This window comes from Tachyglossus aculeatus, chromosome 26 (genome assembly GCF_015852505.1).
Source record: "Tachyglossus aculeatus isolate mTacAcu1 chromosome 26, mTacAcu1.pri, whole genome shotgun sequence".
Lineage (NCBI taxonomy): Eukaryota > Metazoa > Chordata > Mammalia > Monotremata > Tachyglossidae > Tachyglossus > Tachyglossus aculeatus.
Genome location: NC_052091.1, coordinates 7,072,767 through 7,095,114, shown reverse-complemented (window position 1 = coordinate 7,095,114; position 22,348 = coordinate 7,072,767). Strand labels below are relative to the sequence as shown.

General features: G+C 50.3%; 1 protein-coding gene across 2 annotated transcripts in view; it reads right to left on the bottom strand.

The window, feature by feature from the left end:
* The window catches only part of PLEKHO2 (pleckstrin homology domain containing O2), a 37,555-nt gene extending 27,878 nt beyond the window's left edge, over positions 1–9,677 (bottom strand). For both annotated transcript variants that reach the window (XM_038767577.1, XM_038767578.1), the window contains exon 1: positions 9,562–9,677. In XM_038767577.1, the coding sequence (XP_038623505.1) occupies positions 9,562–9,570 (9 nt within the window). In that variant the 5' untranslated portion in view covers positions 9,571–9,677. The remainder of the gene's footprint in view (positions 1–9,561) is intronic.
* Positions 9,678–22,348: the final 12,671 nt, after the last annotated feature.

The window sequence follows — 22,348 nt, the reverse complement described above, 5'->3', positions numbered from 1 at the left end:
CTTTCCACCTGTCCCCACAAAGTATCCCGGCTGGGCTCTGGGCTAGAGGAAGGAGACCAGAACTGGGATAATGTTGGTATTTGTTAAGCGCTTACTATGTGCAAAGCCCTGCTCTAAGCGCTGGGGTGGTTACGAGGTGATCAGGTTGTCCCACGGGGGGCTCACAGTCTTAGTCCCCATTTGACAGATGAGGGAACTGAGGCCCAGAGAAGTGAAGTGACTCGCCCAACGTCACACAGCTGACAAGTGGCGGAGCCGGGATTTGAACCCATGACCTCTGACTCCAAAGCCCGGGCTCTTTCCACTGAGCCACGCTGCTTCTCCTGAGTAGGGCCCCAGTCCGACCACTGATCTTACTGGACCTTAGGCAAACCACTCAACCTCTTTGGGTAGGGACCGTCTCTATATGTTGCCAACTTGTACTTCCCAAGCGCTTAGTACAGTGCTCTGCACACAGTAAGCGCTCAATAAATACGATATTGATTGATTTCCTCATCTGAAAAATGGCGGTTCAATACTTGTTCTCCCTCCCCCCCAGACCGTGAGCCCTGTGCAAGACAGGGACTGCGCCTGACCAGACTATTGTTTCTTCCCCAGCACAGCGTTTAGCTTATTGTCTGCTCTGTGACCTTGGGCAAGTCACTTCACTCCTCTGGGCCTCAGTTCCCTCATCTAGAAAATGGGGATTGAGACTGTGAGCCCCACGTGGGACAGGGACTGTGTCCATCCCGATTTGCTTGTATCCACCCCAGTGCTTAGTACAGTGCCTGGCACATCCTTCTAGACTGTGAGCCCACTGTTGGGTTGGGATTGTCTCTCTTTTTTGCTGAATTGCACTTTCCAAGCACTTAGTACAGTGCTCTGCACACAGTAAGCGCTCAATAATAATAATAATAATAATGATGGTATTTGTTAAGCGCTTACTGTGTGCAAAGCACTGTTCTAAGTGCTGGGGAAGTTACAAGGTGATCAGGTTGTCCCACGGGGGGCTCCCAGTCTTACTCCCCATTTTACAGATGAGGTAGCTGAGGCCCAGAGAAGTTAAGTGACTTGCCCCAAGTCATACAGTTGACAGTTGGCAGAGCTGGGATTTGAACCCATGACCTCTGACTCCAAAGCCCGGGCTCTTCCCACTGAGCCACGCTGCTTCTCCTTCTCAATAAACATGACTGAACGAATGAATGAATACCAAGCGCTTAACGAATACCATCATTATTAATTCTAATTACAGTAGAGTCAGGGGGCCTGGGTTCTAATCCTGGTTCTGCCACATGCCTGACAAGTGTCCTTGGGCAAGTCACTTCTAGACTGTGAGCCCACTGTTGGGTAGGGACCGCCTCTATATGTTCCCAACTTGTACTTTCCAAGCGCTCAGTCCAGTGCTCTGTACCAGTAAGCGCTCAATAAATACAATTGAATGAATGAATGAATGACCCCCCCCCGCCCCGACCCAAGCTCAGAAGCCGGAGGAGGCAGATTCCGGGGCCTCCCATTCCCCCAACATGGAGAGCAGGCTGATGGTCACACTAGGCAAGCTCTCCCTCTAGACTGTAAGCTCACTGAGGGCAGGGAATGTGCCTGTTTATTATTGGATTGTCCTCTCCCAAGTGCTTAGTACAGTGTCCTGCAAACACCAAGTGCTCAATAAATACGACGAACGGACCGACTGACACACCTACTCTGGCCCCTCGGAGTGTCCCCCCGCCTTACCTCCTTCCCTTCCCCACAGCACCTGTATATATGTATATAGGTTTGTCCATATTTATTACTCTATTTATTTTACTTGTACATATCTATTCTATTTATTTTATTTTGTTGATCCGTTTTGTTTTGTTCTCTGTCTCCCCCTTCTCGACTGTGAGCCCGCTGTTGGGTAGGGACCGTCTCTCTATGTTGCCAACTTGGACTTCCCAAGAGTGCTCTGCACACAGTAAGTGCTCAATAAATACGATTGATTGATTGATTGATTGATTGTCCCCCTTCCCTCCTCCCTGGCCACCATTTCTGGAAGTCAGGGCTCTGGTAGGGCCCGGGGGAGGCCTGAACGAGGCCTTTCCCGCCACAGGCCCTCTGTTCTCCGCAGCCTGGCTTCGCCGACCTGTGAGCCCGCTGTTGGGTAGGGACCGTCTCTATATGTTGCCAACTTGTACTTCTCAAGCACTTAGTCCAGTGCTCTGCACAAAGTAAGCGCTCAATAAATACGATTGATTGATCGATTGATTGCTGACCCATGCCCATTCTGCCCCGCGGCTTCCCTCTCCGGGGTCAGCCCCACGCTCTGCGGCACTCTACGCCCACTGCGCCTGCTCCCCATCGTGTGCAAGTGGCAATGAAGGAGCAAAACCAGGGATGCCCAGTTCCCCGGGGGGGGGGGGGGGGGGGGGGCACTGGGACTACTGCATCCATCCATCCACCCTCCTCTTCCCCTCAGGCCCCTGCCCAGGCGATTACCGCTCTTTCTCCAAGGATTCCCCCGGACAACTCCGCCACTGTGACGCGATTACCGCTCTTTCTCCAAGGATTCCCCCGGACAACTCCGCCACTGTGACGCGATTACAGCTCTTTCTCCAAGAATTCCCCTGGACAGCTCCGCCACTGTGACGCGATTACCGCTCTTTCTCCAAGGATTCCCCCGGACAACTCCGCCACTGTGACGCGATTACCGCTCTTTCTCCAAGGATTCCCCCGGACAACTCCGCCACTGTGACGTAATTAAGCTCTTTCTCCAAGGATCCCCCCGGACAACTCCGCCACTGTGACGCGATTACCGCTCTTTCTCCAAGGATTCCCCCGGACAACTCCGTCACTGTGACGCGATTACCGCTCTTTCTCCAAGAATTCCCCCAGACAACTCCGCCACTGTGACGCGATTACCGCTCTTTCTCCAAGGATTCCCCCCCGACAACTCCGCCACTGTGACGCGATTACCGCTCTTTCTCCAAGGATTCCCCCGGACAACTCCACCACCGTGACGCGATTACCGCTCTTTCTCCAAGGATTCCCCCGGACAACTCCGCCACTGTGACGCGATTAAGCTCTTTCTCCAAGGATTCCCCCGGACAACTCCGCCACTGTGACGCGATTAAGCTCTTTCTCCAAGGATCCCCCCGGACAACTCCGCCACTGTGATGCGATTACCGCTCTTTCTCCAAGGATTCCCCCGGACAACTCCGCCACTGTGATGCGATTACCGCTCTTTCTCCAAGGATTCCCCCAGACAACTCCGCCACTGTGACGCGATTACCGCTCTTTCTCCAAGGATTCCCCCGGACAACTCCGCCACTGTGACGCGATTACAGCTCTTTCTCCAAGAATTCCCCTGGACAACTCCGCCACTGTGACGCGATTACCGCTCTTTCTCCAAGGATTCCCCCGGACAACTCCGCCACTGTGACGCGATTACCGCTCTTTCTCCAAGGATTGCCCCGGACAACTCCGCCACTGTGACGTGATTAAGCTCTTTCTCCAAGGATCCCCCCGGACAACTCCGCCACTGTGACGCGATTACCGCTCTTTCTCCAAGGATTCCCCCAGACAACTCCGTCACTGTGACGCGATTACCGCTCTTTCTCCAAGGATTCCCCCAGACAACTCCACCACCGTGACGCGATTACCGCTCTTTCTCCAAGGATTCCCCCGGACAATTCCGCCACCGTGACGCGATTACTGCTCTTTCTCCAAGGATTCCCCTGGACAACTCCGCCACTGTGACGCGATTACCACTCTTTCTCCAAGGATTCCCCCGGACAACTCCGCCACTGTGACGCAATTACTGCTCTTTCTCCAAGGATTCCCCCGGACAACTCCGCCACTGTGACGCGATTACCGCTCTTTCTCCAAGGATTCCCCCGGACAACTCCGCCACTGTGACGCGATTACCACTCTTTCTCCAAGGATTCCCCCGGACAACTCCGCCACTATGACCCGGCCGGACCCACCCCCTCGCCGGCCCCTAATCGCAGGCGGGACCACACCAGGCCACAGCCTCATCCTGGCCGGGAAACGGGGTCACCAGAAACACGCCGGCTCCAGCCAACGCCGCCTCTTCGGCCCGGAGTCCAACCGGCCGGGGGTTGTGCCATCACGGAGGCTGGCACCAGGGAGAGGAGGCCGGAAGGGCCGGTGGGTGGGGGTCATTTCTGGTTTCCGCCTCGGGTGCCGGTCACCCTCGTCCCGGGGATTGGGGTGACTTCGGGCCTGTGGGGGGGGGGTGGACCCCTGGTCACTGGAGTGGCTGGAGATGGCACATGGGGGAGGTGAGGAGGTGGGGAAGAGGCAAGCAAAAACGAAACACTAGCTCGGAAGGGCAGGAAGCGGCTTCAGGAAATGCTGCTGCCGCAAAATGCGGCTGCACCCCCTCATCTCTCCTGGCAGCAGCGGGCGGGCTGGGGGGGTGGGGACTGACCGTCACTGCCAAAGAGGAAGGTGCCGGGGCTCCTAACCACCCCCCGTCCCCACATCCCGACTGGGGGCCCCGCCCCAGACCCGAGCCCTCAGGAGGGTGCCCGTCGGGTGGACGGACGCACAATCGCACACACCATCACCCATCCGCCAAGCTCGCTCTCTTCCTCCCTTCAAAGCCCTACTAAGCGCTCACCTCCTCCAAGAGGCCTTCCCACACTGAGCCCCCCTTTCCCTCTCCTCCTTCCCCTCCCCACAGCACCTGTATATACGTTTGTACAGATTTATGACTCTACTTACTAATCTATTTATTTTGTTGATGATGTGCATCTAGCTTTAATTCTGTTTGTTCTGATGACTTGACACCTGTCCGCATGTTTGGTTCTGTTGTCCGTCCCCCCGCTTCTAGACTGTGAGCCCGTTGTTGGGTAGGGACTGTCTCTATATCAATCGTATTTATTGAGCGCTTACTGTGTGCAGAGCACTGTACAAAGCGCTTGGGAAGTACAAAAGCGCTTGGGAAGTACAAGTTGCCAACTTGGACTTCCCAAGCGCTTAGTCCAGTGCTCTGCACACAGTAAGCGCTCAATAAATACGATTCAATGAATGAATGTTTGTACAGATTTATTACTCTATTTGACTTGTACATACTGACTAATCTATTTTGTTGATGATGTGCATCTAGCTTTAATTCTGTTTGTTCTGACGACTTGACACCTGTCCACGTTTTGTTTTGTTGTCCGTCCCCGCCTTCTAGCCTGTGAGCCCGCTGTTGGGTAGGGACCGTCTCTAGATGTTGCCAACTTGGACTTCCCAAGCGCTTCGTCCAGTGCTCTGCACACAGTAAGCGCTCAATAAATACGATTGAATGAATGAATGAATGTTTGAACAGATTTATTACTCTATTTGACTTGTACATACTTACTATTCTATTTATTTTGTTGATGATGTGCATCTAGCTTTAATTCTATTTGTTCTGACGACTTGACACCTGTCCACATGTTTGGTTTTGTTGTCCATCCCCCCTTTCTAGTGAGCCCACTGTTGGGTAGGGACCGTCTCTATATGTTGCCGACTTGTACTTCGCAAGTGCTTAGTCCAGTGCTCTGCACACAGTAAGTGCTCAATAAATATGATTGAATGAATGAATGAATCAGCCTCTACCATGGCTAGCCCTGCCCCAGGGGCTTCCTGGGAGGCCTCGTGAGCCCACTGTTGGGTAGGGACCGTCTCTATATGTTGCCATCTTGGACTTCCGAAGCGCTTAGTACAGTGCTCTGCACACAGTAAGCGCTCAATAAATATGATTGAATGAATGAATGAATCAGCCTCTACCATGGCTAGCCCTGCCCCAGGGGCTTCCTGGGAGGCCTCGTGAGCCCACTGTTGGGTAGGGACTGTCTCTATACGTTGCCAACTTGGACTTCCCAAGCGCTTAGTACAGTGCTCTGCACACAGTAAGCGCTCAATAAATACGACTGAATGAATGAATGAATGAATGAATGAATGGAGCCGGCTCTCTGGGCACAGGAGCCTTTGATCGGGGTGGGGAGGAAGGGGTCCGCCACCCCTGTCCAGGCGACCCCCAGGGCAGGGCTGGCCAGGCCTCAGAGGGCAGCGGGTGTTGAGATTGTACTTCCCAAGCACTTAGTCCAGTGCTCTGCACACAGTAAGCGCTCAATAAATACGACTGAATGAATGAATGAATGAATCATTCCAGCTGCCCTGCCCCCTCCCCACAGGGTGAGTAGACTGTAATCTCATCTTGGGCCAGGAATAATAATAATGATGGCATTTATTAAGCGCTTACTATGTGCAAAGCACTGTTCTAATCAATCAATCAATCAATCGTATTTATTGAGCACTTACTGTGTGCAGAGCACTGTACTAAGCGCTTGGGAAGTCCAAGTTGGCAACGTATAGAGACGGTCCCTACCCAACAGTGGGCTCACAGTCTAAAAGGGGGAGACAGAGAACAAAACCAAAAATACTAACAAAATAAATAGACTAGATATGTACAAGTAAAATAAATAGAGTAATAAACATGTACAAACATATATATACATATATACAGGTGCTGTGGGGAAGGGAAGGAGGTAAGATGGGGGGATGGAGAGGGGGACGAGGGGGAGAGGAAGGAAGGGGCTCAGTCTGGGAAGGCCTCCTGGAGGAGGTGAGCTCTCAGTAGGGCCTGGAATGGAGGAAGAGAGCTAGCCTGGAGGATGGGCAGAGGGGGAGGTTACAGGCCGGGGAGGCTACAGGGTGATCAGGTTGTCCCACAGGGGGCTCCCAGTCTTCATCCCCATTTTACAGACGAGGGAACTGAGGCCCAGAGAATTGAAGTGACTTGCCCAAAGTCACACAGCTGACAACTGGCAGAGCTGGGATTCGAACCCATGACCTCTGACTCCAAAGGGAATGTGTCTGTTATATTGGCACATCATCCTCTTCCAAGCATTAGTACAGTGTTCTTCACACAGTAAGCAGCACAGTGGAAAGAGCCCCGGCTTTGGAGTCAGAGGTCATGGGTTCAAATCCTGGCTCCCCCGCTTGTCAGCTGTGTGACTTTGGGCAAGTCACTTGGCTTCAGCGCTTAGAACAGTGCTTTGCACATAGTAAGCGCTTAACAAATACCGACATTATTATTATTATTATTCTCTGCACCTCAGTTCCCTCATCTGTAAAACGGGGATTAAGATTGTGAGCCCCACATGGGCTTTCGCCTGGGTTTGGCGGGCAGCGATGGGCTGTCCGGAGCGACGCCCTGCATTGTGACTTTGGGCAAGTCACTTCACTTCTCTGGGCCTCAGTTCCCTCATCTGTAAAATGGGGATGAAGACTGTGAGCCCCCCGTGGGACAACCGTGATCACCGTGTAACCTCCCCAGCGCTGAGAACAGTGCTTTGCACATAGTATATATATATATATATATATATATATATATATATATACATATATACGTATATATGTTTGTACTTATTTATTACTCTATTTATTTATTTATTTTACCTGTACATATCTATTCTATTTATTTTATTTTGTTAGTATGTTTGGTTTTGATCTCTGTCTCCCCCTTTTAGACTGTGAGCCCACTGTTGGGTAGGGACTGTCTCTATATGTTGCCAACTTGGACTTCCCAAGCGCTTAGTACAGTGCTCTGCACACAGTAAGCGCTCAATAAGTACGATTGATTGATTGATTGATTGATAGTAAGCGCTTAATAAATGCTATCTTATTAGTAGTAGTAGTAAGCGCTCAGTTAATACGACTGACTGACTGGGAGGGGACAAGGATAGAGAGGGAGAGGGGAGAAAACCGCCTTTTCTTGAGTCTCAAAGCCTCCGGCGGTCCAACTCCTCAGAATCAGGGGCGGCTAGTGCTTTGCACATAGTAAGCGCTTAACAAATGCCAATTATTATTATTATTATTATTATTAATGGAGGCCGTTCGTTTCCTGGGTGGGGGGGGGCTACAGCCGTGACCTCTGACCCCCTACACTGCCCCCCGGGACCCCCGGCTCCTCCCTCCCCAACCCACTGAGAGATTGCGGGGCTCGGTGGAAAGAGCCCGGGCTTGTGAGTCAGAAGTCATGGGTTCTAATCCCCGCTCCGCCACTTGTCAGCTGTGTGGCCTTGGGCCAGTCACTTCGCTTCTCTGGGCCTCAGTCTGTAAAATGGGGACGAAGCCTGGGAGCCCCATGCGGGACAACCTGATGACCAGCGCTCAAAAAATACGATTGAGTGAATGAATGAATGAGCTTGTACCCATCCCGGCGCTTAGAACAGTGCTTGGCACATAGTAAGCGCTTAACAAAATACCATCATCATCATCATCACCACCTTATGAGCCAGTGGGAGTCTTCGAGTTTTGGTCCGGGGGATCTGTGGGCGCTTAGCACACGGCCCCGGCTGGGAGATGAGGACGCCCATGAGGACGCCCCCGAGTAGGTCCGGGCAGTGGTCGGAGGCTGGGGGATTTCTCCATTCATTCAGTCATTCATTCATTCAGTCATTCATTCATTCATTCAGTCAGTCAGTCATTTTTATTGAGCACTTACTGTGTGCAGAGCACTGTACTAGGCGCTTGGGAAGTACAAGTTGGCCACATATTTATTGGGCGCCTGCTGTGTGCAGAGCACTGTACTAAGCGCTTGGGAAGTACAAGTTGGCCACATTTATTGGGAACCTACTGTGTGCAGAGCACTGTACTAAGCGCTTGGGAAGTACAAGTTGGCCACATATTTATTGGGCACCTGCTGTGTGCAGAGCACTGTACTAAGCACTTGGGAAGGACAAGTTTGCCACATATTTATTGGGCGCCTACTGTGTGCAGAGCACTACACTAAGCGCTTGGGAAGTACAAGTTGCGTTGTTGGGTAGGGACCGTCTCTATATGTTGTCAACTTGGACTTCCCAAGCGCTTAGTCCAGTGCTCTGCACACACTAAGCGCTCAATAAATACGATTGATTGATTACTTCCCAAGCGCTTATCCAGTGCTCTGCGCACAGTAAGCGCTCAATAAATACGATTAATTGATTACTTCCCAAGCGCTTAGTACAGTGCTCTGCGCACAGTAAGCGCTCAATAAATACGATTGATTGATTACTTCCCAAGCGCTTAGAACAGTGCTCTGCACACAGTAAGCGCTCAATAATTACAATTGATTGATTACTTCCCAAGCGCTTAGTCCAGTGCTCTGCGCACAGTAAGCGCTCAATAATTACAATTGATTGATTACTTCCCAAGCGCTTAGAACAGTGCTCTGCACACAGTAAGCGCTCAATAATTACAATTGATTGATTACTTCCCAAGCGCTTAGAACAGTGCTCTGCACACAGTAAGCGCTCAATAATTACAATTGATTGATTACTTCCCAAGCGCTTAGTACAGTGCTCTGCACACAGTAAGCGCTCAATAAATACGACTGATTGATTGATTACTTCCCAAGCGCTTAGTCCAGTGCTCTGCACACAGTCAGCGCTCAATGAATACGATTGAATTGAATGAATGACTATTGATTGGGCGCCTACTGTGTGCGGAGCGCTGGTCTAAACGCTCCACTGATTGACGACCCTTCCTCTTTCTGTTCCTCCTCCCCCACTGGACAGATGTCCCGGAGACGCGGACCCCTGACCGGCCCTGCCGCCCCCCGGGGGTCACCTCTTCCATGGCCGGTCGGTCGGTCCGTCGGTCGGTGGGTGAACCGGTCAGTCGGCCGCCCCCCGTCCCGCGGCTCTGCGCTGCCCCATGGGGAGCCGGGCGGCGGCGGCGGCGGAGCCCGGGCCTCGCTCCGGTCCCGTCCCGTCCCGCCGCCCAAAGAAACTTCGGTGAAGGAGCGGCGGGAGGGACAAGGTTTCCGGGCCGGCGGGAGGGGGCGGGGCCCGGGGGACGGACACTACTGATTGGTCGAGGCGAGGGAGGGCGGGACCGGGCGTGTCTTTGGGGGCGGGGCCCGGGGGTACGGAGACAACTGATTGGTCCAGACGAGGTTGGGCGGGGATGGGCGTGTCTTCGGGGCGGGGCCGGGGGTACGGAGACAACTGATTGGTCGAGGCGAGGGAGGGCGGGACCGGGCGTGCCTTGGGGGGCGGGGCATAGGCTACGGGGCCATCTGATTGGTCGAGACGAGGTTGGGCGGGGCTGGGCGGGGCTGGGGGGGCGGGGGCCCGGGGTACGGAGCGATCTCATTGGTCGAGACGGGGGGGCGGGGCGGGATGGGCGTGTCTGGGGGCGGGGCCCGGGGTACGGAGCGATCTGATTGGTCGCGACGCGGGAGGGCGGGGCGGGATGGGCGTGTCGGGGGGGGCGGGGCCCGGAGTACGGAGCGATCTGATTGGTCGAGACGGGGGAGGGCGGGACTGGGCGTGTCTTTGGGGCGGGGCCGGGGGTACGGAGACAACTGATTGGTCGAGGCGAGGGAGGGCGGGACTGGGCCTGTCTTCGGGGCGGAGCCTGGGGTACGGAACGAACTGATTGATTGGTCGAGACGGAAGAGGGCTGGCTGGGCGTGTCTTTGGGGGCGGGGCCCGTGGTACTGAGCGAACTGATGGGGCAAGACGAGGTTGGGCGGGACGAGGTTGGGCGGGACTGGGCGTGTCTGGGGGCTGGGCCTAGGGAAGGAAGGAGCTGATTGGTCGAGACGAGGGAGGGCGGGACTGGGTGTGTCTGGGGGCGGGGCCTGGGGTAAGGAAGGAGCTGATTGGTCAAGATGAGGGAAGGTGGGACTGGGCTTGTCTGGGGGCGGGGCCTGGGGTTCGAGGCCTGTCTTTGTGGGTGGGGCCCGGGGTACGGAGAGAACTGATTGGTCAAGACGAGAGAGGGCGGGGATGGGCGTGCCTTGAGGGGGCGGGGCCCGGGTATGGAGCGATCTGATTGGTCGAGACGAGGGAGGGCGGGACTGGGCGTGTCTCGGGGGCGGGTCCGGGGTACGGAACGATCTGATTGGTCGAGAGGAGGGAGGGCGGGGCGGTCTAAGGGACTGATGTGTTGCCCACTTGTACTTCCTAAGCGCTTAGTCCAGTGCTCTGCACACAGTCAGCGCTCAATCCATACGATCGAATGAATGAATGAATGAATGAATGAATGAAGGCTCTCTTTTTTTTTTTAACGGCATTTGTTAAGCGCTTCCGATGCATTCATTCGATCGTATCGATTAAGCGCTGACTGTGTGCAGAGCACTGGACTAAGCTCTTAACCAATGCCATCATTATTAGTAGATTATTATTATTATACTATGTGTTGGGCACTGTACTAAGCACTGGGGAAGAACCGTCTCTGTTGCCGACTTGTAATAATAATAATAATAATAATAATGATATTGGTTAGGAGTTTACTATGTGCGAAGCGCTGTTCTAAGGGCTGGGATGGATACAAGGTCCTGGGGCTGTTCCACGTGGAGCTCACAGTCTTCATCCCCATTTTACAGATGAGGGAACTGAGGCCCGGAGAAGTGAAGATTTATTACTCTATTTATTTTACTTGTTCCTTTTACTTGTTCACCTGTATATATGTTCGTACATATTTATTACTCTATTTACTTATTTATTTATTTCACTTGTACGTATCTATTCTATTTATTTTATTTTGTTAGTATGTTTGGTTTTGTCTCCCCCTTTTAGACTGTGAGCCCACTGTCGGGTAGGGACTGTCTCTATATGTTGCCAATTTGTACTTCCCAAGCGCTTAGTACAGTGCTTTGCACACAGTAAGCGCTCAATAAATACGATTGATGATGATGATATTTACTAGTCTATTTTATTTTGCTAATATGTTTTGTTTTGTTGTCTGTCTCCCCCTTCTAGACTGTGAGCCCACTGTCGGGTAGGGACCGTCTCTATATGTTGCCAACTTGGACTTCCCAAACGCTTAGTCCAGTGCTCTGCACACAGTCAGCGCTCAATAAATACGATTGAATGAATGAATGAATGAATGACTTGCCCAAAGTCACACAGCTGACAAAGGAGACAGGATTAGAACCCACGACCTCCGACTCCCAAGCCCGGGCTCTTTCCCCTGAGCCACGCTGCTTCTCTACTTCCCAAGCGTCTAGTCCAGTGCTCTGCCCACAGTAAGCGCCCAATAAATACGATTGATTGAATGAATATAAGATATTCAGGTTGGACCCAATCCCTGTCCCAGGTGGGGCTCACAGTCCATAGCTCCATTTGACAGATGAGGGAACTGAGGCCCAGAGATGTGAAACGACCGGCCCAAGGTCACCCAGCAGACACGTGGAGGAGCCGGGATTAGATCCTTCCCTGGCTGGAACGCCCTCCCTCCACACACCCGCCAAGCTAGCTCTCTTCCTCCCTTCACAGCCTCCTGAGAGCTCACCTCCTCCAGGAGGCCTTCCCACACTGAGCCCCCTTTTTCCTCTCCTCCTCCCCATCCGCCCGCCCTACCTCCTTCCCCTCCCCGCAGCACTTGTATATGTTTGTACAGATTTATTACTCTATTTATTTGACTTGTACATATTTACTACTCTATTTTGTTAATGATGTGCATTACAGCTATAATTCATTCATTCATTCATTCATTCAATCGTATTTATTGAGCGCTTACTGTGTGCAGAGCACTGTACTAAGCGCTTGGGAAGTCCAAGTTGGCGACAGGTAGAGATGGTCCCTACCCAACAACGAGGACTGTGCTCTCCTACCGGACTCCGACAACCAGCCCTCCATCCCCGGGGCATCCTGTTGGCGGGTCGGGCCCAGCCTGGGCCGAGGTCAGGCGGGGAGGAGAGGAAGTGAGCTCTGATGCAACGTGCCCAGTTTCCGTGTGGTTTTCCTTTCTCAATCTCTAGCTCCCAGCAATCTTCGGTCCCGGTTTCTGAGGCGAGGGCGCCTGGCTGCCCCCGCCGGGGCTGCTCCCATCGAAAGGAAAGACCGGAGAGGGAGCTCAGTGCAGGGCCTGAGACCAGTCCCCAGCCCCCCTCAACGTGACTCTGGGGGAGAGGAGGTTGGGGATGCAGGGTGGGCGCTGGATCTTTTAGACTGTGAGCCCACTGCTGGGTAGGGACTGTCTCTATATGTTGCCATCTTGTACTTCCCAAGCGCTTAGTACAGTGCTCTGCACACAGTAAGCGCTCAATAAATACGATTGATTGATTGATTGACCCCGAGGGAGCCAAGGAACGTGTGGATCCTTAGAGAGACCTTGTGTTCCCCTCCCTCTGCCCATCCGCCAAGCTAGCTCTCTTCCTTCCTTCAAGGCCCTACTGAGAGCTCACCTCCTCCAGGAGGCCTTCCTACACTGAGCCCCTTCCTTCCTCTCCCCCTCATCCCCCTCTCCATCCCCCCCCATCTTACCTCCTTCCCTTCCCCACAGCACCTGTATATATGTATATATGTTTGTACATATTTGTTACTCTATTTTACTTGTACATACCTATTCTATTTATTTTATTTTGTTAGTATGTTTGGTTTTGCTCTCTGTCTCCCCCTTTTAGACTGTGAGCCCACTGTTGGGTAGGGACTGTCTCTATAAGTTGCCAACTTGTACTTCCCAAGCGCTTAGTACAGTGCTCTGCACACAGTAAGCACTCAATAAATATGATTGATGATGATGATGATGATGATGATGACCTGGGCGTGAGGGTCTTGAGCCCCCTCCCTCCGGAGATGGATTGGGGGAAGGGGTGCTAAAGGGGTAGAACTCCCAGAGCCCCCCCTGACTCTGGCCCATCCCTCTGGCCTGGCTTTGCCCCCCAGAGGCACTTACCCCCAGGAAGGGAAGACTCAGTCAGTCAGTCAATCGTATTTACTGAGCCCTTACTTTGAGCAGAGCACTGACCTAAGCCCTTGGGAAAGGACAATACAACAATCTACAGACACATTCAATCAATCAATCAATCAATCAATCGTATTTATTAAGCACTTACTGTGTGCAGAGCACTGTACTAAGCGCTTGGGAAGTACAAGTTGGCAACATATACAGTCCCTACCCAATAGTGGGCTCACAGTCTAAAAGGGGGAGGCAGAGAACAAAACCAAACATACTAACAAAATAAAATAAATAGAATAGATATGTACAAGTAAAATAAATGAATAGAGTAATAAATATGTACAGACATATATACATATATACAGGTGCCGTGGGGAAGGGAAGGAGGTAAGATGAGGGGGATGGAGAGGGGGACGATAGGGATTCCCTGCCCCCAGTTTCGAGGGGGAGATAGACATTAATAGAAATAGGTAAAGGACGGATATGGACGTAAGGATTGCGGGGATGGGAGGGGGAAGAATCAAAGAAGCAAGTCACGGTGACGCAGAAGGGAGAAGAAGCAGCATGGCTCAGTGGAAAGAGCCCGGGCTTTGGAGTTAGAGGTCGTGGGTTCAAATCCCGGCTCCGCCACTTGTCAGCTGTGTGACGTTGGACAAGTCACTTCACTTCTCTGGGCCTCAGTTCCCTCATCTGTAAAATGGGGATGAAGACCGTGAGCCCCCCGTGGGACTACCTGATCGCCTGGTAACCTCCCCAGCACTTAGAACAGTGCTTTGCACATAGTAAGCACTTAATAAATGCCATCAAAAAAAAAAAAGAGGAAAGGAGGGCTTAGTCAAGGAAGGCCTCTTGAGACAGCACCTGTATATATGTTTGTACATATTTATTACTCTATTTATTTTACTTGTACATATCTATTCTATTTATTTTATTTTGTTAGTATGTTTGGTTTTGTTCTCCATCTCCCCCTTTTAGACTGTGAGCCCAGTGTTGGGTAGGGACCGTCTCTAGATGTTGCCAATTTGTACTTCCCAAGCGCTTAGTCCAGTGCTCTGCACACAGTAAGCGCTCAATAAATACGATTGATGATGATGATGATGACTGGTAGGGTCGCGTGGTCTCCCCACAAGGCCTCAGGCTTCAATTTTCCCGGCCAGGAAGGCCCCCTTTGTTGGAGGGGGAGGACACAGGGAGTTACTGTTCTGCAGGGCCTGAGGTCGTGGATGTGACCTTCACATCCCCCGGGGAGGCCTCGGCCGAGCTCCTTTTCGGGGCCTCGGCAGCCACAGGCCGGGGGAAGTCCGGACGGATGAAACCAGCCGCAAACCCCAAACCTTACTGGAGACAAGAACGGACAGCGGATTTGCTCCCAAGGAGCAAAGCTAAGGGAACGGTTTCACCTCCTCTTTCTGATCCGTCCGAACCTTGAGATTCGGTCACGTAGGAGGGCGAAGGAGAACTCTCCTTCCCCGGACTCCAGATTGGCCCGAAGTGATGGTGATGTGAGCCTTATTGTGGCGGGAGAATTTGCACACGCCGCTAATGAAGCTTAGAGCTATGCCATCATCATCATCATCAGGAGAACTCTCCTTCCCCGGACTCCAGATTGGCCCGGAATGATTGCGATGTGAGCCTTATCGTGGCGGGAGAATTTGCAAACGCCGCTAATGAAGCTTAGAGCTCTGCCATCATCATCATCATCATCAATCGTATTTATTGAGCGATTACTATGTGCAGAGCACTGGACTAAGCGCTTGGGAAGTACAAATTGGCAACAATTGAGAGATACTTTCTCGTCAGGGTCACCCGTATTGGAAAGGCCTAGACCGAAGCGTCAGACGAAGTTGATTCACCTGTGCTCGGCGGCGGCGGCGCGGGAAACGGTCGAAGGCGGGTGATTAGGGGATCAAAATGTTGATCAGACAACGGCTGAGACTCGAGTTTTTACTGCGCAGAAGAAGGCAATGATAAACCACTTCTGTATTTTTGACCAAAAGAAACCTCTTTGGAAAAACAAACATAGCCTGGCTATCATCATCATCATCATCATCAATCATATTTATTGAGCGCTTACTGTGTGCAGAGCACTGGACTAAGCGCTTGGGAAGTACAAATTGGCAACATATAGAGACAGTCCTTACCCAACAGTGGGCTCACAGTCTAAAAGGGGGAGAGGGCTATGAATCGGAAATGACTTGACGGCGTTTAAGAAGAAGAAGACAAGCACCCTCTAGACTGGAAATTCCTTGCGGACAGAGAATATGAGCCTTCCAGGGGTCAGAGACCATGTCTAATTTTTTTATGGTATTTGTTAAGCGTTTATTGTGTGCAAAGCACTGTTCTAAGCTCTGGGGGGATACAAGGTGATCAGGTTGTCCCACGTGGGGCTCACAGTCTTCATCCCCATTTTACAGATGAGGGAACTGAGGCCCAGAGAAGTGAAGGGACTTGTCCAAAGTCCCCCAGCTGACAGTTGGCGGTGCTGGGATTTGAACCCATGACCTCTGACTCCGAAGCCCGGGCTCTTTCCACCGAGCCACGCTGCTTCTCAACTGAACATTCCACGAGGTGCCTTGTACAGTGCTCAGCACACAATAAGCGCCTAATAAATACCACCACTACTACTACTAATGGTATTTGTTGAGCACTTACTATGTGCCAGAGCTTGGCTCAGTGGAAAGAGCACGGCCTTTGGAGTCAGAGGTCATGGGTTCAAACCCGGGCTCCGCCAACTGTCAGCTGGGTGACTTTGGGCAAGTCACTTCACTTCTCTGGGCCTCAGTTATCTCATCTGTAAAATGGAGATTAAGACTGTGAGCCCCCTGAGGGACAACCTGATCACCTTGTAACCTCCCCAGCGCTTAGAACAGTGCTTTGCACACAGTAAGTGCTTAATACATGCCATTATTATTATTATTATTAAGTGCTGGGGTGGATACAAGCAAATCAGGCTGGACACAGTCCCTGTCCCACGTGGGGCTCCCAGTCTCAATCCCCATTTTACAGATGAGGTCACCGAGGTCCAGAGAAGTGAAGTGACTTGCCCAAGGTCACCCAGCAAGGTGACCTTCCTCTCCCCCTCGTCCCCCTCTCCATCCCCCCCATCTTACCTCCTTCCCTTCCCCACAGCACCTGGATACATGTATATATGTTTGTACATATTTATTACTCTATTTATTTATTTATTTATTTTACTTGTACATATCTATTCTATTTATTTAATTTTGTTAGTATGTTTGGTTTTGTTCTCTGTCTCCCCCTTTTAGACTGTGAGCCCACTGTTGGGTAGGGACTGTCTCTATAGGTTGCCAACTTGTACTTCCCAAGCGCTTAGTACAGTGCTCTGCACATAGTAAGCGCTCAATAAATACGATTGATGATGATGATTGCTCCTGCTCCTGCTACTATACTGTTCTTTCCCAAGGACGTGGTACAGTGCTTGGCACACAGTAAACACTTAATAAATACGGCTGATTGGTGACATTCGTTAATAACCTCTAGATTGCAAGATCTTTGTTGGCAGGGAAAGTGGCAACCAACTCTTTCTCATCGCACTCTCCCAAGCACTTGACGCAGCGCTCTGCACACAGTCTGTCTCCCCGCCTCAAGATTGTAAACTCGCTCTGGGCAGGGGATGCATCTGTTTATTCATTCATTCGATCGTATTTATTGAGCGCTTATAATGTGCAGAGCACTGTACTAAGCGCTTGGGAAGTCCAAGTTGGCGACACAGAGAGATGGTCCCTACCCAACAACGGGCTCACAGTCTAGAAGGGGGAGAAAGACAACAAAACAAAATATATTAACAAAATAAAATAGATAGAAGAGTAAATATGTACGTCAAATAAATAGAGTAATAAATCCGTACAAACATATATACAGGTGCTGTGGGGAGGGGAAGGAGGGAGGGCGGGGAGGATGAGGAGGGGGAGAGGAAGGAGGGGGCTCAGTCTGGGAAGGCGTTTTGTCTTGTACTCTCCCAAGAGCCGAGTACAGTGTCCTGCACACAGTAAGCACTCAATAAATACGACTGACTTTATTTTACTTGTACATATCTATTCTATTTATTTTATTTTGTTAGTATGTTTGGTTTTGTTCTCTGTCTCCCCCTTTTAGACTGTGAGCCCACTGTTGGGTAGGGACTGTCTCTATATGTTGCCAACTTGGACTTCCCAAGTGCTTAGTACAGTGCTCTGCACACAGTAAGTGCTCAATAAATACGATTGATTGATTGATTGATTGATTGACTGATTGACTGGCTCCCAACACCATCCCAGGAGAAGCAGCATGCCGGAATAGAGAAGCAGCGTGGCTCAGTGGAAAGAGCCCGGGCTTTGGAGTCAGAGGTCATGGGTTCAAATCCTGGCTCCGCCAACTGTCACCTGTGTGACTTTGGGCAAGTCACTTCACTTCTCTGGGCCTCAGTTACCTCATCTGTAAAACGGGGATTAAAAGTGTGAGTTCCCCCCCCCGCCCCCGGGACAACCTGCCTCAGTTCCCTCATCTGTGAAATGGTGAGGCAGCGTGGCTCAGTGGAAAGAGCCCGGGCTCTGGAGTCAGAGGTCATGGGTTCGAATCCCGGCTCCACCACTTGTCAGCTGTGTGACTTTGGGTGAGTCACTTCACTTCTCTGGGCCTCAGTTCCCTCATCTGTAAAATGGGGATGAAGACAGGGAGCCCCCGTGGGACAACCTGATCACCTTGTAACCTCCCCAGTGTTTGAACAGTGCTTTGCACATAGTAAGCGCTTAACAAATACCATTATTATTATTATTATTATTATTATTATTATTATTAATGGAGAGAGCTTGGGCCTGGGAGTCAAAAGGACCTGGGTTCTAATTTCGGCTCTGCCACTTGTCTGCTGTGTGACTTTGGGCCAATCACTTCACTTCTCTGGGCCTTAGTTCATTCATTCAGTCAGTCATATTTATTGAGCACTTACTGTGTGCAGAGCACTGGACTATGCGCTTGGGAAGTCCAAGTTGGCAATATCTAGAGACGGTCCCTACCCAACGGTGGGCTGAAGGTCTAGAAGGGGGAGACAGAGAACAAAACCAAACATATTAACAAAATAAAATAAATAGAATAGATGTGTACAAGTAAAATAAATAAATAAATAGAGTAATAAATACGTACAAACATATATACATATATACAGGTGCTGTGGGGAGGGGAAGGAGGTAAGGCGGGGGGGTGGGGTGGGGAGGGATATTCATTCATTCATTCAATCGTATTTATTGAGCGCTTACTGTGTGCAAAGCACTGGACTAAGCGCTTGGGAAGTCCAAGTCGGCAACAGAGAGAGACGGTCCCTACCCAACAGCGGGCTCACAGTCTAGAAGGGGGAAACAGACAACAAAACAAAACATATTAACAAAGTAAAATAAATAGAATATGTACAAATAAAATAAATAAGTAAATAGAGTAATAAGTACGTACAAACGTACAAGGACTGACGGCAAAGCCCCACCAGGCCTTTCCCTGCTTGTGGAAAATAATAATAATACTAATAATGATGGCATTTATTAAGCACTTACTACGTGCAAAGCACTGTTCTTTACCATTGTCAATACCATTGAATGAATGAATGTTCATTCATTTCCCCACCTCCCCACCTCTCCCCACCTCCATCCCCCTGGCCTTACCTCCTTCCCCTCCCCACAGCACCTGTATATATGTACGTATGTTTGTACGGATTTATTACTCTATTTATTGATTGATTTATTTGTACATCTGTATTCTATTCATTTTATTTTGTTCATGTGTTTGGTTTTGTTGTCTGTCTCCCCCTTCTAGACTGTGAGCCCGCTGTTGGGCAGGGACCGTCTCTCTAATGTTGCCAAGTTGGACTTCCCAAGCGCTCAGTACAGTGCTCTGCACACAGTAAGCGCTCAATAAATACGATTGATTGATTGATTGACTGATTAAGAAAATACCGTAATTATTACTAATGATGCTGCTGCTGAGCTAGGTGTTAGCGCCACCTGGTGGCCTCCGGACGCCTCTTCGGCCTCTCCTCTGCCCCCTGGTGGCCGCCCGCCGCTCTAACACCTCGCGTTCTGCTCTCATTGAGGTTGCGGGAGATTTGGGGTCGTTCAGTTCATTCATTCGATCGTATTTACTGAGCGCTTCCTGCGTGCAGGGCACTGAACTCAGCGCTTGGAAAGCACAGTGCGGCAACAGGGACAATCTCTGCTCACAACGGGCTCAGGGTCTAGAAGGGGGGGAGAGAGACAGCTAAACAAATAAGCAGGCATCAGTAGCGTCATTTAAAATAGCTATAGATAGAAGCACATCATTAATAAAAATTAATAGAATTATAATTCTATCATAATAGAACAGAATTAATCAATTAATTATAGATTCGAATTAATCATTAGAATTAATTATATATAATTAATATTATAATGTAGAATAATTATACATTATATATGTATATTATATAATGTATGTAATTATAATAATTTTAATATAATGTATATGCATACATATATACATATACATACATATGTACATATACATATACATATATACATATACATATATACATATACACGCATATATACATATACATATACACACACACATATATATATACATACATATACACACACACACACACACACACATATATATATAGATATAGATATAGATATAGATATAGATATAGGTATAGATATAGATACACATACATAATGCCGGTCTATGCGCGCAGGAGGCCCTCAGGAAACATAGTCCACCCCCTAGAGAAGCAGCGTGACTCAGTGGAAAGAGCCCGGGCTTTGGAGTCAGAGGTCATGGGTTCAAATCCCGGCTCCGCCACTGGTCAGCTGTGTGACTTTGGGCAAGTCACTTCACTTCTCTGGGCCTCAGTTCCCTCATCTAGAAAATGGGGATTAAGACTGTGAGCCCCCCGTGGGACAACCTGATCACCTTGTAACCTCCCCAGCACTTAGAACAGTGCTTTGCGCTTAATAAATGCCATCATTATTATTATTATCCTTCCCTGCAAACGGACAGAGAATTCCACCTCCCTTCTGTGTTGCCCTGACTCCCTTTATTACTGCTACTACTACAACTAATAATGATATGATAATAATAATAATAATAATAATAATAATAATAATGGCATTTGTTAAGTGCTTCTATGTGCAAATCACTGTTCTAAGCGCTGGGGGGGGGGAATGCAAGGTGATCAGGTTGTCCCACGTGGGGCTCACAGTCTTCATCCCCATTTTACAGATGGGGTAAGTGAGGTTCAGAGAAGTTAAGCGACTTGGCCAAGGTCACACAGCTAAGTGGTGGAGCCGGAATTGGAACCCACAACCTCTGACTCCCAAGCCTAGGCTCTTTCCACTGAACCACACTGCTTCTCTATAACGACAAATTGTTTCCCAAACCTGACTCTGACTCTCTGGGGAATGGAGGGCGTCCTGCTCAGAGCTCCCCCATCATGGAGGTGGGCAGGGTCCCTGCCCCATCTCAGTGTTGCTAAGGATGCAGACCTATCCACCCCAGACCCGGCCTAGTGGAAAGAGTGCAGGCCTAAAAGTCAGAAGACCTGGGTTCTAATCCTCCCCCTCGCCCATCTGCAGCGTGGCTCAGTGGAAAGAGCCCGGGCTTGGGAGTCAGAGGTCATGGGTTCAAATCCCAGCTCCACCACGTGTCAGCTGTGTGACCTTGGACAAGCCACTTCACTTCTCTGGGCCTCAGTTTCCTCCTCTGTAAAATGGGGATTAAGACTGTGAGCCCCCCGTGGGACAAACTGATCACCTTGTATCCCCCAATTGCTTGGAACAGTGCTTTGCACATAGGAAGTGCTTAATACCATCGTTATTATTATTATTATCTGCTCACTACGAGACCCGTGGCAAGTCGTTTAACTGCTCTACGACTCAGTTTTCTTATCTGTAAAATGGGAATTAAATAGCTGTTTCCCTTCCCCCTCAGTAGGTGAGCCCCGCGTCGGGCCGGGCCTGGGTATCGAATCTCTATTTTGCTGATGAGAAAACTGAGGTACAGAGAAGTTAAGTCACTCGGCCAAGGTCACCCAATAGATGATCAATCCTTCAGTGGTGTTTATTGATTATCCTGTATCTACCCCAGCCCTTAGCACAGTGCTTAGAGCACTTCACAAACACCCCAGTTATTCTTTTGTTTGGAAGAGTTTCGGGGGGATAAGTCCATGAGGGGGAGTCCAGATCCCGAGAGCCGGATGGGCCAGGCATCCCTGGGATTCCAGCATCATCCCGGGAGGAGCAGTATGGTCTAATCAATCAATCAATCATATTTATTGAGCGCTTACTGGGTAGAGCCCGGACCCTGGGAGCCAGAAGGACCCGGGTCCTAATCCCGGCTCTTCCACTCGTCTCCTGCGTGACCAGGGGCAAGTTCCTTCACTTCTCTGGGCCTCAGTTCCCTCCTCTGTAAAATGGGGATGAAGACTGTGAGCCCCAAGTGGGACAGGGACTATACCTTGTATCTGCCGCAGGGTTAATACAGCTCCTGGCACATAGTAAGCGCTAAACAAATACCAAAAAAGAAAAAAAAGGTGATGATGATGATAATAGTAATAATAATGGCATTTGTTAAGCGCTTACTATGTGCCACACACTGTTCTAAGCTCTAATGATGATGATGGTATTTGTTAAGCGCTCACTATGTGCCACACACCGTTCTAAGCACTAATGATGATGATGACGATGGTATTTAATAATAATAA